The sequence below is a fragment of the Lissotriton helveticus genome, chromosome 5_1 (assembly GCF_964261635.1).
Source record: "Lissotriton helveticus chromosome 5_1, aLisHel1.1, whole genome shotgun sequence".
Classification (NCBI taxonomy): domain Eukaryota; kingdom Metazoa; phylum Chordata; class Amphibia; order Caudata; family Salamandridae; genus Lissotriton; species Lissotriton helveticus.
Window position 1 is genome coordinate 2,121,828,315 of NC_136065.1, and position 17,938 is coordinate 2,121,846,252.

Sequence of the window (17,938 nt, forward strand, 5' to 3'; positions counted from 1 at the left end):
TGTTGCAGTTTCCTGACCACTAATGGGATTAGTGGGAGAGGGGGAAAAGCGTATGCAAATTTGTTGGACCAATTTATCCATAACGCATTGCCCTGCGACAGGTGATGTGGGTACCTGGACGCGAAGCTTTGGCATTTTGCGTTCTGATGAGTGGCAAATAGGTCTATCTCTGGTTGTCCCCATCTTTGGAAGAATGGCTGCAGTATTTGTTGGTGCAGTTCCCATTCGTGTATTTGTTCCGACTGTCTGCTTAAGATGTCTGCTATCTGGTTTTGAACTCCTGGTAGGTGTTCGGCTAACAGATAGATGTTTTGAGGAATGGCCCATCTCCAAATCTCCTGTGCTAGTCTGGATAATTGGAGAGAGTGCGTCCCCCCCTGTTTTTGAATATAATACATTGCTGTCATGTTGTCTGTTCTGATCAGGACTGCTTTGTGGATAACATGTATCTGAAAGGCTTTCAATGCTAGAAACACTGCCAGTAGTTCTAGATAGTTGATGTGCAGTGTTTTTTCCCTGCACACTCCACCTTCCTTGTACTGTGTATTTGTCCATATGTGCTCCCCATCCGGTGAGCGATGCGTCTGCTGTTATTGTCACCTGTGGAATTGGCTCTAGGAACGACCGCCCCTTGGTAATGTTTGTTCTGTTCCACCACTTCAGAGAGCGGTGTGTGCGGTCGTCTACCAACACCAGATCCGTAATCTGTCCTTGAGCCTGATTCCACTGTGTCGCTAAGCATTCTTGTAGCGGACGCATTTGTAGTTTTGCATATGGTATTAGCAGTATGCAGGATGACATCATGCCTAGTAGCTGCATGAACACTCTTGCTGTTAGTGAGTGTTGTGGCTGAAATCTCTGAATGATTGTAAGCATTGCTTGGACTCTTATTGGGTTGGGGTACACCTTTGCTTTTTCTGTGTCTATGGTAGCCCCCAGATATTGTTGAACTTTGTTTGGTTGTAGGTGTGACTTTGTGTAGTTCACCGTGAACCCTAGCTGGTGTAGTAGCTGAATTGTCTTTTGTGTGTGTTGCAGACACTCCTCTTGCGACCTGGCTTTTATTAGCCAGTCGTCCAAGTATGGGAAGACATGAATTTGTTGTCTTCTTAGGTGAGCTGCTACCACTGCCAGGCATTTTGTGAACACCCTTGGTGCCGTCGTGACACCAAATGGGAGGACTTTGAACTGATAATGTTGTCCTTCTACCACAAACCTGAGGTATTTCCTGTGGGCTTTGTGAATAGGGATATGAAAGTAAGCGTCTTTTAGATCCAGTGTAGAAATAAAGTCCCCTTTCTTCAGTAAAGGAAGTACTTGTTGGAGCGTGACCATGTGGAAATGTTCCGAATTTATGTATGCGTTGAGAGGTCTTAGGTCCAGTATTGGCCTTAGAGACCCGTCCTTTTTGGGGATTAGGAAGTATAGGGAGTATACTCCTGTTCCCTGTTGGTGCTGTGGAACCTTCTCTATGGCATGCTTTTCTAGCAGTGATATTACTTCCTGTTTTAACAGTGTCAGGTGATCTTGTTTCATTGGACGCTGTTTGGGGGGGATGTTTGGTGGGGTAGCTGTGAGTTCTAGGCAATAACCATGTTGGATAATTTGTCTTACCCACTTGTCTGATGTGATGTTTTCCCAGACAGGTAGGAACTGTGATAGGCGTCCCCCTACCGGTGTTATATGGTCTGGGGGAAGCTCTATGAAGTCACTGTTTTGGGGTTGGAGAGTTGCGGTTGTTGTTGTTTCCGCGACCTCTACCCTTGTTGTTGTTACCCCTGTATCCACCTCTAGAATTACCTCTGGGTGATGTAGGTGTAAAAGAGGTTTGCTGTTGGTTTGTACCTGTACTTTTGGATCCTCCTCTATAGGTGGATCTACGAAAGGAACCTCTTTGTGTCGGCTGCTGCAATGCTCCCATTGATTTAGCCGTTTCTGTATCCTTTTTCATTTTTTCTAGGGCCTCATCTGTCCCTGTGCCAAAAAGTGTTTTCCCATCAAAAGGTTGATTAAGTAACGAGGTTTGTACCTCTTGTTTGAATCCTGACACTCTGAGCCATGCATGTCTCCTTAGCATGATGCTTGTATTTGTCGACCTTGCCGCAGTTTCTGCCGCGTCTAGGGCGCACTTTATTGAAGTGTTAGTAATTAACTTCCCTTCTTGTATAAGTTGATCAGCTCTCTTTTGATGTTCTTTAGGGAGATGTTTGATGAGTGTTTCTAACTCATCATAATGCGCTCTGTCATACCTTGCAAGTAGTGCTTGCGTATTAGCTATGCGCCAACTGTTTGCCGCTTGAGATGCTACTCTCTTGCCAGAGGCATCTATTAGTTTAGACTCCTTGTCAGGAGGTGGCGCTTCTCCCGTAGATAAAGAGTTTGCTCTCTTGCGAGCGTTTGTGACCACTAGTGAGTCTAGAGGAATTTGTCCCTTAATGTATATTGGGTCTTTTGGAGCTGCCCTATATTTTTTATCAATTCTTGGGTTCAATACCCTAGCCCTCACTGGGTCTTTGAATATCTCTGATGTATGACTGAGAAGGCCTTTTAGCATTGGTAGTGTTCCTGATGTTCTTTGTGCAGTAGGTAGTGTCTCTAATAAGAAGTCCTGTACTAGAGGTTCTGTATGTAGGTCTACCTTATGAAATGTTGCTGCTCTAGTAATGAGTTGTGCAAACCCAGTATTGTCATCAGGAGGTGAAGGTTTTGAGGGATATGACTCAAGGTCGGTATCATTACCTGATCCCACATTATACTCCTCCCATGGGTCTGCCTCCTCTGGGATTGTGTCCTCATCATCCCCAGGGTGTCCCCCCTCCCCTGTGTCACTTTCTCCATCTGTTGTAGGTGTAGATGGACGTGTGGGAGGAATATCTGGCCTATTGTGAGGAATAGGCGAAGATGGTGTGTGAGGTTTGGGAGAAGGGGGAGGAGTTGTATTCGTCCCCATTGTTCTCTTCTTTGGATGAGCCTTGTCGTCCAAATGTTCATGTTTCCTCTTTTTAGGTAGCTCTGTGACTACTTTGCCAGTCTTTGGGTCAATAAACAAAGTCTTTTGTTTAGGATCCGTTCCGTGTTCCTGTGTCAGTACCGCAGTTTTCGGTTCCGAAAGGTGTCTTTTCTTTGAAATGTCCATTTGTATTTTCGGTGCCGAAGTTTTGTTCGGATCCGACTTCTTCGGTATCGAAGATGTCCCCGGTGTCGAGGGTGTTTTCGGCGCCGAAGCGTGCTTCGGTGTCGACATGGACTGCTTCGACTTCGAGCTTTCCTTGACCTGGTGCTTCGATGTCGATGTGGTTGGTTTATCGGAACCGGAACCACTATGATGGGGGACCGAGTGTTTCGGTTTCTGTTTCGTTGCCGGGCTCGAAGGCGGGGCGTTGGAAACTTTTTTCGGTTGTCTGACCGGGCTCGAGGGCGGGGTCGACACCGTGCGGGGTCTGTTTTTCGGTAAAGGGACGTCGTCACTCACGGTTTGTTGGACGTCGATTTCCTCGACGTCGGACTCGTCCGCTTCTGACCCCGCCTCGTCGGCCTCTTCTTCCTCCTCTTCTGGTTGCTGGTCCTCGAACAGCTCCGGGATTGCTTGTGACTGCATTCTCGATACCTCGTGTCTTCGGGCTCGACGGTTTCTAATCGTCGACTTTGACGAGAACGCTGCACAGGCCTCACAGTCCCTGGATTCGTGTTCAGGGGACAAGCAGAGGTTGCACACTTCGTGTAGGTCCTTGTGTGGGAACTTAGCACCACACGTTGGACATTTTTTGAATGGAGTCCTTTCCATGGACCCCGGGCTGGACTACGTCGAGTTTCTCGTAGTCGTCGTCCTTCGAATCGCGTCGGTATGGAGTGAAGTCGCGTTCGATAACGATACCGTCGATTTGGAAAGGAATACGCGCCGGTTATAACCTTCTTTGTTGAAGTCGGTCCGGAGCGCTTCGATCCTCATCCGAACCCGATGGCGGAAAAAAACAATCTAAGGATGGAGCCGATGCCCATGCGCACTAACACCGAGAGGAGGAGTCACCTATGACGACAAAGACTTCTCCAGAAGAAAAACAAAGTGCAATCATCCGAGCCCAACACCAGATGGCGATCTATTCATAAATGTACCATCTGCAGCCCATATGCCTCGAACATTCATTTCAGAATATATTTATAAAGACTTCTCAATGCTATGGCCGATATGAGGAACAGAATGGAAGAAGAGGCTGAAAAAGTAGACAAGGAAAGGAGGTGGAAGGCAGGAGAAAGATGCAGCAAATATGGGGAAGGAAGGTACAAAAGCAAATCATCACAAAATATCAAAGTGATTTGCACTGTAAAAAAAGGATTTGAACCAAGGCACCTCCATGTCCCAGTGAGTAAGTACTTCAATGTCCTGGGTAGGTGTATTATGAAGATTATTCTCTAAAGAGTGGTCTATGTGTCTGACTCGCAAAGAACTGTGGCCATATGTAAAAACATAGCGAATTATGATTTCCTAATTGCAATTGTTACCGAATCGAAATTAGTCATTCGCAATTCTTGAAAATGTACATCTTTTAAATAGTGATTCCTAGTGGGTCGCAAATTTACCTATCTCATGAATATTAATGGGGTAGGTTGTAGTTTGTGACCCATTAGGAATGAAAGCTATCACAGGGATGGATGGTGGCCTGCTAGGGTCAGCAGAACACTGTGCCTGTGATTGCTTTTTAATAACTATTTTTGCAACCGTTTTTCTTAAAGGATAAGGGGATGTGTTCAAAAAAAGGGGATGTGTTTAAAAACATTTTTTAAGAATATTTTTGTTTACATTTTCAAAGAGGAAGGAATCCCTTGGGGACCCCATCTCATTTGCGAATGGTTAACACTACATTTTAGTAGTCCCTAAAATATTAACATGTTGCGATCATATTTCGGAGGCAAAAGTTCCCACCTACCACTGAGATTCGGTAGTTGGAAAGGGTGACCTAAAAATGCCTCTTCCAAATATAGAATCGATATGTATGCACAATTCCAAATTGCAATTTGGTTACGTATTACTGAATCGCAATTTAGGATTCATACATACCAAAATGCTTTTTTTGCAGTCGCAAATTGGCCCATTCTATCAATCGGCCCATTTGAGACTGAAAAAATGTTTTGTACATATGACCCTAAATTAAAACACCAAGTGAACCGAAGAGAGCCGCCCTGTCCCAGCAAATTAACAACAAAATGTCCTACCTGAGGATGCTGCTGCAGAAGTTGGCACACTTGCTGAAACTGCTGTCGGAGCCGCTGGAGCTGCTGGAGCAGGTAACTTGCCGGTTGCCCAGGCTGGAGCAGGAAACGGTGTAGACATACCTAATGGTGCTCCTAAAGTGCTGGGCTTGGATGCAGAGTTGAAAGAAAATGAAGCAGCACTGAGATTTCCACTTCCCAGGGGACCAGGTGTCTCCACAGCAGTAAATCTTGGGAAAGGAGCAGGAGAAAGTGAGTAGTGCTTTGTATCTGCAAACACAGCCTGATCTGTCTCCAGATATGGCCATATATCTAACTGCATCAGCACAAAACCGATTACTAGCAGCTCAAGACCAAAAAGCACACAAACGCAACACTTGTAGAGTAAATAGATCTTCACATTGTGCATGCTGTTGAACGACTACCTACTCTCATGGCAGCATGAGCAGTAGTACTTAGCGAACCCAAGGACAGACCCTGTCCAGTCACACTGGGAGGTCTCTGGGTAGAAATATACAGAAAACGATATGTTATTTGGTAAAAAAAAAATACAAAACAATGTGTGCCAGATGGCCCACTGGGTCAGCCCCTCACTGCCTGCACAAATAGTCCCAGGTACAATCACAAGGAGGCTTGTGCTTGCCATACTCACTCTACTGCAGGGAGAACCAACGGACTGAACGAGGTAAGCATGGCTCACCAGGGGCTGCAGGAGCCAAGTGCTCTCAGCACACGTGCTCCTAAGCTGCTGTAGTCTAGCCTATATGCATAAAACTGTTCTATCAAGGCATGACATTTCAGAACGATGAGCTAGAGCATCAGCATTGTTTTATATGCAGTCATTGCCCTGGAAACGAGTTGACAGGGAAGATCCAAATTAAAAGCAATAAGCTTTGCCTCAGAATAAAAATACAATTAAATCATGTGTTCTTTAAAACTTTACATTGACCATTTAAGCTTGGACAGTGCAGAGCTGGTGCTACAATTACAAAGGCAAGAGAGGCTCAGGATTGGAGCACAGTTAATATCATGGTTAAAAAAGACGTGGGCCCAAGTGCTTCTCAGCAAGATTATGCTTCTGGCTTCAAAGAACATTTAGGTTCAAAACAGCTAGCCACCCTTTAAAAGCAAAACGATCCCTTTACGCAACAGACCTGAGCCACTGCTCACAAGTATCACTATAGTTCATTCTCTAAACAGAAGGGATAGCCACTAGATTGCAAAAACAGTTTAGGTGCAAATCCTAAATACCTCTAGTAGCCCCCCAGATAATGAACACTTAATTCTCATACCACCCTCCTTTGCAACCAGTTACATAGACCGTTCTAGGCTGTCTGTGTGGAGCTGGACACGGCTGTTTAAAAAAATAATGAAGACCAGAACCTTAAATGACCCACAGCAGTTCTAGTTACAGATCAACCCTGGCCATCTGTATTATCTCATGCTTTACACAATAACGTTATCCTTAGTTTACAGAGGTAGTTTGTGCCCAGACCTTACACTGCAGCAATATCCCTTTTATCACTAAAACTGATTAGGGTGACACATTAAGTTGCGGTTATCAAAGGCAGTAGGGCCTGTCCTTCACAGAGGACAGGGCCTACCCTTCCAGAGTGACAGACTGTCCCATGGCATTGTAGTGGGATTTATTAATAAAAAACTGTGATTATCTTTTCAAGTGGGATGCGGAAGTTGCTGCTACTCAGCAGCTTTTCGGTTGTCTGTTTGAACGACACAGGACCCAGTAGTGCAGTTAATTGTTGGTTGTGAAACCACTCCCAAGATGGCCGGAGTGATGACTTTCAATGCTCAAAGGACTGCCACCTGTGTGCTGTGAAACCTGTTGGCTGTGGTCTGGCTGTCACTCTTCCTGAGTGAAGCATAGTCTCTAGCTGGGGAAAGTGTGGGTGTCTGTGAAGGACATAGTCAGTCCACTTGCTAGAAACTTTATACAAACATTATCGACATCGAATAAACTTTTCGACATCATCAGCTACATTCGGGTGTGTCGACGCGGGCCGATGGGCCTATCGGCGCCGTACGGCCTACACCTCATGGACAGAACTCCATTCAAGAGATGCCCGGTATGTCGAGCAAAATTCCCTCATAGCGACCATCACTAGGTCTACAACCACTGTATCGCAAGAACACGACGAGTCTACCGGCACAGCTTGTGCATCCTTCCGATCGAAGAAGACCATTCGGGATCGGAGGGCACGTCGACACGAGATGAGGAGAATGGCTCCAGCACCGGAGGCCATCTTCGAGGAGGAGATCGTCGAAGAAGACATCTCCGGGGGCGAGGACATCTCAGAGGACGAGGCTCCACTCGCCGCCGAGGAAGACTCGCCTGATCTCCAGATCATATCAGAGTAGTTAGGCTGCCTTTTAATAACCTCAGACTAACCCTCTTTATTTTGGAGTATATTTGAGAACCTTGGTGCCTTGGCCTGCCATATGGAGCTTAGAAAATACAACTGCAGGTTGTCAGCAACACTGCTTGCTATCAATTTAGCCTGTTGAAAGGCTTTTTTTTTTGCATCCAAGGCTAACAGGACCACTTTGAATCCTTGCCTGCATTTTAAACAAGAGGAGTTAGCCTATGGATTTTTTAAAATATGCATTGGCCTCCAACATACCCGGCTTCATCCTTACGGATTCAGGGAAGGATGTCATTGTGCTAAGACCTACTGACCAAATGCTTCACCTACATTTTTACATCTGTAAAGCACATGGAACATCTTTTCGCTGACTGGGAATAACTACAATGTTGGCCTCTAACCCCATTGGCATCACTGTTTGTCTGTCTGCAAATGGGCAGAAGATGTTGGTTACCAACATGACCACTTTGGGCCAAATGGTTTGTAAAATTCATATGTGAAACAACTTGGCAGGAGACCTTTTGTGATTAGATCACAGCTAATACCACTTGTATTTTACAATTCTTCAATATGGGCACACACAGCTGTATTTTGGTTCACTGACAACTGCGGGAAGAGTAGGAGTTTTAGGGCAGTTTGGCAACCTGCTGATTAAAGCAATTCACAGGCCAGAAACAGCTTTGCCTTTTTTCAATCTACAGTTATAAGTTCTCCAGCAATGCTTCATACAGATTGAGCATTTGTTTTGCTTTATCTGTATCCTTATGTCCAATAACTTGTAGGCTGTTTCACTCGACACAAACTATCTGCCTGAAAGCCAGCAGGATCATCTCAGGCTTATTTCAGTAGCAGCCTGAGTAGTTGGAGGCAAACCTTTTTTTCTTTTTGTTGAGATTTATATAGCACAAACTAACCCATGGTAACAGAGCGCTTCACATGAGCACCAGTTATGTTACAGGCGGACACATTCATTTTTTGTTAGGCATGGCGATATGAAGTGATTTGCCCAGAGGTCGACCGCCCTAGCCGTTAGGCCGCATTCTCTCCCCGACTTGGGCAATCACCCCTAAGTGAGCCATACAGTCTTTATGCTTCTGTTTACCTTCTGCCTCAGCTAATTTCTTCTTCAATTTAGTTTGAGCTTTGTTTCTTTTTTACTTAGCTACTGAAACCAGGCCTAAGAGCTTACCCTCGACAAAAGCCCTTGGGGCGTGACAAAGCTTTAAGCAAGAAAGAACTTGATCATCATTCTGTCAAAATATTCTGCTACAGTCCTCGCCATCTTCTGAAGCAGGTACGCCCATTTTCCACTTCCTGGTTCTAGAAGCTGGGTCAACACCCACAACTGTGGCTGTCATGGGAGAGAATTCCAGAGCCAAGGACTTTTCCCTAGGATAAACTCCCCAGGCTGCCACACAGGAAGATCATGCCTGTCCTTAAGTTGGATGGACACGCGAGTAAATCACATAGCGCCTGTTCATCAGGTGCAGGGCTGTTCATGCATCATTAACCAGGTCAGTTAAGGCCTCTCTAAAGTGAGCTCGTGGTATTTTAGACATACCTATGCTCGAAACCTTACATGCCCACCTGATGGTGAATCAACAGATTAAAATCTAAATCTCCTGCCATGAGGAGAGCAGTCAGAAAATTATGTTACCTTTACAACACTTTCGATAAGATGTGGTCCTCCATTTGGAGCTAACATAGCTACTACTGCAAGCCGTTCTGCCCCCAATATAACCCTCACTAGCATATGCATCCCAGCCCTTTTGAACGCTTGTTAAATCAAATGAAAGGAGTACCAGATTTGTTTCTGGTGAATTGTAGGTCTGTGTAGGAATGACCATCTTTTGCATGAATGCCGTCAGATGTTTGCTGGCTGTAGAACTCTGTGCACGTTAGCCTTGCTGATTAGTGGTAAAGTGCCTGTTCTTCTCCTTTGTAACTGGCATACTCCTGGTATATTTAGCCTACTCATCAGTCTCAAGAATATGGTACAAAGTGTACATGTCACCAGTGCAATGCGGCACCTAATATACCATTCACTACGGTAACAGTGTTAAAACATAGCTTCAAGCCTATTAATGTAGCCTGACTGCAGTAGTGTAAAAAACGCAATTCAACCTGTCAAAATAGACCCCATTGCAAGGTTGCAAGGTTGTGGCGAAGTGTGGCTCACTGGTTAGAGGCGGCAGACCCTGAAGCAGAGATCAGGCCCGGGACCAGGGTTCAATTCCCGACGCGGCAGGGTCTATGATCAATGTCCACATACTCGATAATTCTCGCTTCGGCGCCTTCTCTAATCATGGGCACCACGCTGCAACTCTGGGCAATAGCTTGCTTAATCTCCACAACGGCCCCAGCAGCGCTGGCATGCCTAGCTCCGCCCCTCACAGGGAGAGCAAGGAAGGGTTCCACAGCCTAAGCGCCGAGATACCCTCATGGGTGATTCAGCGCTATATAAATAAATAACTATAACTATAAGGTTACAGTCTCACTTTTAAATATTAATAATTACCCCTATGTAGGCCTTGTTGCCCACAAGATATGGTGCATGGTAATTAAAAGTAGGATATGTTGAATTTAAATTTGAACAGGTCCTTACAATAACCAGCACCCAAAAGCAATTTTTTTTATCTGTGGCAGAGCTAGTTGTCATATGGAGAAAACCAGAGTAAAGATTAAACATCCTAATACTGTACCACGGGAACGGAACTAGCTAGAAAAATAAACAACTATTATTAGTTGGTATTGAAAATCTAGTTTAATCATAAAGTCAGATTTTTAATCAATATTACAGAAAATCAATTTTTAGACAGTTCCTGACGTCTTAATTTGCACTTGCTCTCAAACTTCTGGAAGCCAGTAGTTAGCATCTGAAAAGGTATGAAAAATGTGCAAACTATTACTCAGAAGATAACAATAGACTGACCTGAATAGGCAGGGATGACGCCTCTGAACCTGTCAGAATGTGCAGGTGGGCCTGTGAGCATTCTTTTTGCCATTACGGTCAAATCCTGCTTGAATGGCAAATCCCGTCAGACAGGTCTGAAGGGTTTTTACATGTAACACTGTGGTAGCACTTGAAAGGAAGGGAAAAAGGGTTGCAAAACAATTCTTGTGTCTCCACAGTCTGGATACTGGACAACCCAGCTTTCTTTTACCAGACTTCCATCTCTGGGTTGATTGGGTGTACCGTGGCTAATTCAAACTGGATTTTGGTGTATGATATGGGCAGACACTAATATTACCATATTACACTCCCCACTCAGATACCTAGCCCTCAGAACACAAGTTTAGCCTGGCCGATTACTTTCACCATTTTGAAGCTGCTTCAAGTGGGTAGAGTAGTGGAACTTTTAACCCAATAATTAGGTGGTGCCCAGGAGTCAATCCCAGGAGCTTGTGCCAGGTATAAATGTGGAATCTTCAGGCACCCACTTCAGAAAACTCCTGGATGTGAGGCAATCAGAAGAGGACTGAAGCGGCTGTCCTCAACCAGAAAAAAAACTAAAGTACTGGACCTGACCTCTCTTGTACCCAAGACAAAAAAGCGGACTACAAGGGTCATAAGGCTGAGAAACTGTTACAACCACAAGATCACATTAAGCTACAAGATGCCTTTTCCTACACCTGCCTAGCTGACCAGTGGAAACTGAACCTGGGCTGAATTCTCCTGACAAGGGCCTGATGCCTCAACCTTTTGTCAACTTCTACTGTTCCCTCATTGATGAGCGAGAACAGTGGTGGATCAAGCTAAAGTTACCTCTGGTCTCTTGTGCTCTTGCTGGGTACCAAAAGCATCTGTAAAAAAAAAAACAGTGCCAAACAGTTGGATTCTGTACATTCTCCTAACCAAGCCATTAACTATTAAAATAATCATCTGATTGAATTCTCAGTATTTCTCTTTCTTGCAAACTGCCTTTACATCTGGAACACTGCCAACTTTTGCTGACTTCAGAGTTTCTTCCCTTGACTGCTGCTTTCGAAATGACTAGGGAGCAGATTGGGCAACAACATGGTGGAAAAAAGGTCTTCCGACCGGCAGGTCCCCAGGGCAGGAGAAGAACCAAAGAAAGAGGAATTTTAATGATTTTCCACACCTTTCACCCCATCTAATAAAGCTGTATTTGGGTTGGAGACTGGATGAGATCAGTTTTAAGGCTTTTGGGTGGTTAAGGATTCTCCTGGTGAAAGGGGTAAGATTGCAGTTAATGGCTTTGATAGAGGAGTTGCATTTTTCAAAGAGAAGATTTTTGTTGCTGGCGGGAGGTGGTTGAATGAATGAAGAAGAGATCAAGGAGCTCGGGAAATCCATCATGGATCCTATAGTCAAGACCCCAATAAAGATATGGTTTTGCTCAAGCCTTATTGACAGAAATGAGAGTGGATAGGAAGAAGGTGCTCAGGAAATGATTGCACCAATCCAAGCTGCTAGGGTCCAAGGTCTGGATGCAATTCTTTTAGTGATCATGAACTCAAAGATTTAGCCTTTGCCAGACGTAGGTTTTAGACAGCGTATAAGAGGGTCGTTGGCTAAGAGAAAATACCCCCGCTCACACCTGATCAGCTCCCACGATCTATTCCACCCGACATTAAAATGTGAGAAGAGAATCGTATCAAAAGGGTTGAAGGTTAGATAGAGGTGATGCGGCTGATGAGCTCAGCTAAGAACATGCAGTTCACATTCTGCTCATGGTAGTAAGTAAAAATTCCACAAATAGGAGCTCAGAGAAGGACATGAGGAGAAAGATACCATAGGAGTGAGTGAACAAGAAATGGTGGTTGTGTGGATGACAGCGACCCCACTGACTATTTAGCGAAGACTATCTGCTTCAACAATAAATAGTTGGGAGTTCAAGGGAAATAAGATGGTCAATATTTGAAGACATGTCTTGGAAGGCTGTCTAGTCTTCCTGGATTCCCGGCCACGGCATCTCTGGAAATGTGACCCAGTCGAGGTAAACACGGCTCTGCTTTCCTTTACTTGCAATGCCTCAGTATTCTCCTTTGCCTCAGTATTCTCCTTTGGCCTTGGGATAACTCCTCCCCAATCACCTCTTTCTTCTTCTCGCAGGCTGCTTTAATAGCTCTCCTTATCCTTTGAGGTTACCCTACATCTTTAATTCCACATCTCCCACTCAGAAGCACTCTTTCTTTTTTCTCCTGCGATGCACCCCCTTCTCTTCCCCATCTGTCTGCCTCTCTCCAGAGAATCAAGGTGTTCTAAAGTCAACTGGAGGGTAATTGAACTCCGCCATGAAAAACAAAATATTCTATAGAGTTATAGCATGGATATGAGGCCATATGTATTGAGCCTTTTTCCCGTTTGCAAACTGGCAGATTCTCAGAATCTGCCCGTTTGAGAATGGGAAAAAGCCTTTTGGGATGTATCATCCCAAAAGGCCGTCGCAAAATAGAGAATCGCAAAATTTGCGATTCTCTATTTTGAGAATGCAATGAAGGAATTGCAAATTACGATTCCTTAGAAAATTTCTGGTGCTTCCAGAATTGCATTTATTTGGCCTTAAGGAATCGCAAATTACTACCAACTTCAAGTTAGTGGTAATTTGCGATTTTCTTTAAAAAAATCACTTTAGTGCAAAATGTGCACACATGCATATTTGAGGGGATCAACAGGGTGTCCTTTTGGCACCCTTGCAACCTTGAAATTGCATTCTCAATTTGCGATTCACTAATTGGTAATTGCAAATTGAGAATGTCTTCCCATGCATTACTATGGGCCTCCTAGCCCATAGCAATGAAAGGGAAAGTATTCCTTAATTGTGAATCTCAATTTGCTATTCGCAAATAAGGAATAGGTAGGATTCGCAAATTTTTTTGTAAATGATCTGATTTGTTTGTTGTCTTGTATAGCGCTAGAATCACCCTCGGGTAGGTATCTCAGCGCTCGGGATACGCATCAGGAGCAGCGGCTGGGGGCTTGAGACTTAGAATAGAGCAGTTTTCAGGATTTTCCTGAACTTCCGGTGGTCCGGGCATTGCCTTAAGGCAAAAGGAAGTTGACTCCAAATGAGTGGGGCTTGGTAGGAGAACGACTTGCCTCCAGTTCTTGCCTTTTTAATCCTGGGTATTTTGAGGAGCGATTTAGAACTAAAACGCAGAGTACGATGTGGGATGTAGTGGTGGAGTCTCTACGCCAGGTAGGAGGGTCCGTTTCCCCATATTGCTTTGTGTGCAAGATAAGATATCTTACATTTCACGCGTTGTCGTATGGGCAGCCAATGTAGTTGGTGAAGGAGAGGGAGAGAGGCTGATCTGTGGGGGGCATTTAGGACCAGGTGGGCGGTGGTACATACATTGCATTTTGCGATTCTCTAATTGCAATTGGCTAAAAATCGCAATTTGGGAATCGCAAAACTCTTTTGATATATATGGCCCATAGTCATCAATGCCCAGAATGTAAAGTTTCATGCAGTTCTGTGCAGAATTGAAAAAATGATATGCTTTCCAATTTTGGGTCCAATAGAACATTTTGATCATGCCTAAAGCCAAAACTGCTGTAGAGATTTACACCAAACTCGGATTGAAAGGAGAACTTTCGATAAAAAAAAAGAGAAAAAATGGTTGTTTTAAAATGCACCATAAAAAGGTTAACTATGGATCAATGAGTGCAAACGGTAAAAACCCTGAAATTTGACAGAGTGAAAAAATACAGACTACTAAGGGCAAAACTTGGCAGGCAATGTGTATGTCGCTGCATAACATGACTGGCAAATTTCACTTTATTTTTTTTTTTACAGGTTTTTCCTTGAGTCAAAACTATCCTTTAACTATTGGTTTTGAGATATATATATACATACATACATACATACATACATACATTGAATATGCTACTTACCAGTATGCATCTGTTCTTTGCATGTAGGGCTGCTAACATTCATATCTTAGCATTAGATCGCCGCCTAGTGTTGGGTCCGGATGATCGCACATTGTTGTCCTGGAAGAGTCTTCGAAGTATCCTGAGATAGGTGGCTCCTCCCCTGGACTACAGTGCGCATGGGCATCGGCTCCATCCCCAGATTGTTTTTCGCCATTGTGGCAGAAGATGGAGTGAAAAGTGTAAAGGATGTCCATGCTAATGATTGAATACAATAGTATATCTGCAGCTGCGACAGGCACCGGGGAGGAGGGTGGGCGATATGAATGTTAGCAGCCCTACATGCCAAGAACAGATGCATACTGGTAAGTAGCATATTCAGTTCGAGGCATGTGGGCTGCTAAATTCATATCTTAGCATAGAATACATAGCAGTCCCTCCATCAGCGGCGGTTGCCCGTGCCAGCTGCAGAAACCTGAAAAAGTGTCTTGAGAACAGCCTGTCCTACAGCAGCTTGCTGCTTGGAATGCACATCAACACAGTAGTGTTTTGTAAAGGTATGTGGCGTAACCCACGTGGCTGCTCTGCAAATGTCTTCTAAAGGAATGTTCCCCAGGAAAGCCATGGATGCCCCCAATTTGCGTGTAGAGTGGGCCCTTGGGGGTATCGTTAAAGTGCGCTTGGCCTTTTGATAACAGATTTGGATGCACTTAACAATCCACCTGGCTATTCCTGCTTTGGAAATAGGGTTGCCTTTGTGTTGTGGTGAGAAGGCAACAAAAAGTTGTTTTGTTTTCCTAAAGTGTTGTGTCCTGTCTATGTAGTACATCAACGCCCTCCGTACGTCTAACGTATGGAGCATTCTTTCCGCCACCGTTTGTGGGTTTTGGAAGAATGCCGGCAAGTCAATAGTTTGGTTGAGATGAAACTGTGACACCACCTTCGGAAGGAATTTGGGGTTAGTACGTAGCACTACCCTATTTGGATGAATCTGAATGAATGGCTCTTGGATTGTGAGCGCTTGTAGCTCACTAACACGCCTCAGTGACGTAATAGCAATTAGGAAAGCTACTTTCCACGTTAGGAACTGGAGTTCACACGAGTGCAGTGGCTCAAAAGGTGGTCCCATCAGTCTGGTGAGGACCACATTGAGGTTCCACACCGGAGCTGGCGGTGTTCTTGGGGGAATGACTCGTTTCAGACCTTCAAGGAAAGCTTTAATGGCAGGCACTCTGAAGACAGAGAGATGCTGCCTATTCTGAAGATAAGCTGCGATGGCGGATAGATGTATCCGAATAGAAGTGAACGCTAGATTGCACTTGTAAAGATGTAGCAGATAGCAAATGATGTTAGGGATAGATGCATCTAGCGGGTTGATGTCATTGGCTGTACAGTAAATGACGAAACGCTTCCACTTTGCAGCATAGCATGCTCTGGTAGTTGGCTTCCTTGCCTCCTTGATGATGTCCATGCATTCTGGAGGTAGGTGAAGGTATCCAAACTCTAGGACTTCAGGAGCCAGATCGCCAGGTTGAGCTGTTGCGGATCTGGATGCTGAATGTCTCCATGGTTCTGCGTCAAAAGTCTGGGCGTGAGGTGCAGTCTTTGATGCGGCACCACTGAGAGTTCGAGGAACGTGGTGTACCATGCTTGGCGCGCCCTCGTTGGAGCAACCAGGATGAGAGTCATCGAGTGCTGCCTTAGCTTTCTTGCCACCAGCGGTATCAGAGGGGCTGGCGGAAAAGCGTACGCAAATTTGCCTGACCAGTTCATCCATATCGCATTCCCCTGCGACTGTGGGTGAGGGAACCTGGCGGCAAAGTGTTGGCATTTTGCGTTTTCTTTTGTTGCAAACAGGTCTATCTCCGGATGACCCCACTGCTGGAAGTACGGGTGGAGTACAGATGGGTGTAACTCCCACTCGTACATTTGATGGCTGTATCTGCTGAGCAGATCCGCCATCTGATTGTCCTTGCCCGGGAGGTGTTCTGCCATGAGGAAGATGTTCCTCTGAATGGCCCACCGCCACATGCCCTGAGCCAGATGAGACAGCTGTGGCGAGTGGGTGCCCCCCTGCTTTTGAATGTAGTACATCGCGGTCATGTTGTCCGTCCGGACTAACACCACCTTGTTGCACAGATGTACAATGAAGGACTTGAGCGCCATGAAGATTGCCATCAGTTCCAGATAGTTGATGTGCATCTTCTGTTGCTGCGTCGTCCATAGTCCTTGCACTGTGTAAGTGAGCAGATGTGCTCCCCATCCCTGGAGAGATGCGTCCGTTGTCAGGATAATCTGTGGCACTGGCTCCTGGAACAGTCGGCCCTTGCAAAGGTTGTGTGGAGTCCACCAATGCAGAGAGTCGTATGCCCGACTGGTAACCAACACTAGGTCTGTTAATTGTCCCTGAGCCTGTGTCCACTGATTTGCCAAGCACTCCTGGAGCGGGCGCATATGTAACCGTGCGTGGGGGACTATGAAGATGCAGGAGGCCATCATGCCTATCAACTGCATGAACACTCTCGCTGGAAGTGAGTGTTGTGGTCTGAACTTCTGGATTAGAGACTGCATGCTGTCTATCCTGACTTGGTTTGGTTGAGCCATGGCCGTCAGGGTATTGATCGTCGCACCTAGAAAGTGCCGGACATGTGCCGGCTGAAGATGCGATTTTGGGTAGTTCAACGAGAAACCCAGATCGTGAAGGAGGTGAATGGTAGTCGACATGTCTGCGGCGCACTGTTGTTCCGACTTGGCTTGAACGAGCCAGTCGTCCAGGTAGGGGTAGACATGGATGTTCTGCCTCCTGAGGTGCGCTGCTACTGTCGCCAGACACTTGGTAAACACTCTTGGGGCTGTGGTGACTCCGAAGGGTAGTACCTTGAACTGATAATGCTTGCCTTGGATAGTGAACCTGAGGTATTTCCTGTGGGACGGGTGTAGTGGTATGTGGAAATAAGCATCCTTGAGGTCTAAGGTTGCTAAGAAGTCCCCTTGGTTTAACAAGGGAAGAATCTGTTGCAGTGTAAGCATATGGAAATGTTCTGACAGTATATACAGGTTGAGGGGACGCAGATCCAGAATGGGTCTGAGAGATCCGTCCTTCTTTGGAATAAGGAAGTACAGGGAATATACCCCTGTGCCTTCCTCCCCCACCGGCACGAGCTCGATTGCGCCTTTTTGCAGCATCACCACCACTTCCTGCTGCAATAAGTGCAAGTGCTCTGCGGACATAGGCCGTTGCCTTGGTGGAATGTTGGGTGGAGTGGACTTTAACTCTAGACAATAACCGTACTGGACAAGTTGTCGCACCCACCTGTCTGTGGTGATGTTTCTCCAGACGGGCAGGAACTGCTGTAGTCTCCCCCCGACAGGTGTTAAGTGGTCGGGGGGCAGTGACAGAGAGTCACTGTTTGCTTGGGGCAGAGGAGCGGGTGTTGTTGTTCCCTCTGCCACGTCCTCTGGTGCTGTTTCCTCGGTAACCCCCCTTGTTCTGTTTAGGGTACGAGGA

The 17,938-nt window shown here is 45.6% G+C and overlaps 1 protein-coding gene across 3 annotated transcripts in view; it reads right to left on the reverse strand.

The window, feature by feature from the left end:
- NUP214 (nucleoporin 214) overlaps nt 1-17,938 on the reverse strand; it is a 369,960-nt gene that overhangs the window by 249,930 nt on the left and 102,092 nt on the right. For all 3 annotated transcript variants that reach the window (XM_078646199.1, XM_078646198.1, XM_078646200.1), the window contains exon 13: nt 5,212-5,438. In XM_078646199.1, coding sequence (XP_078502325.1) covers nt 5,212-5,438 — 227 coding nt within the window. The remainder of the gene's footprint in view (nt 1-5,211; nt 5,439-17,938) is intronic.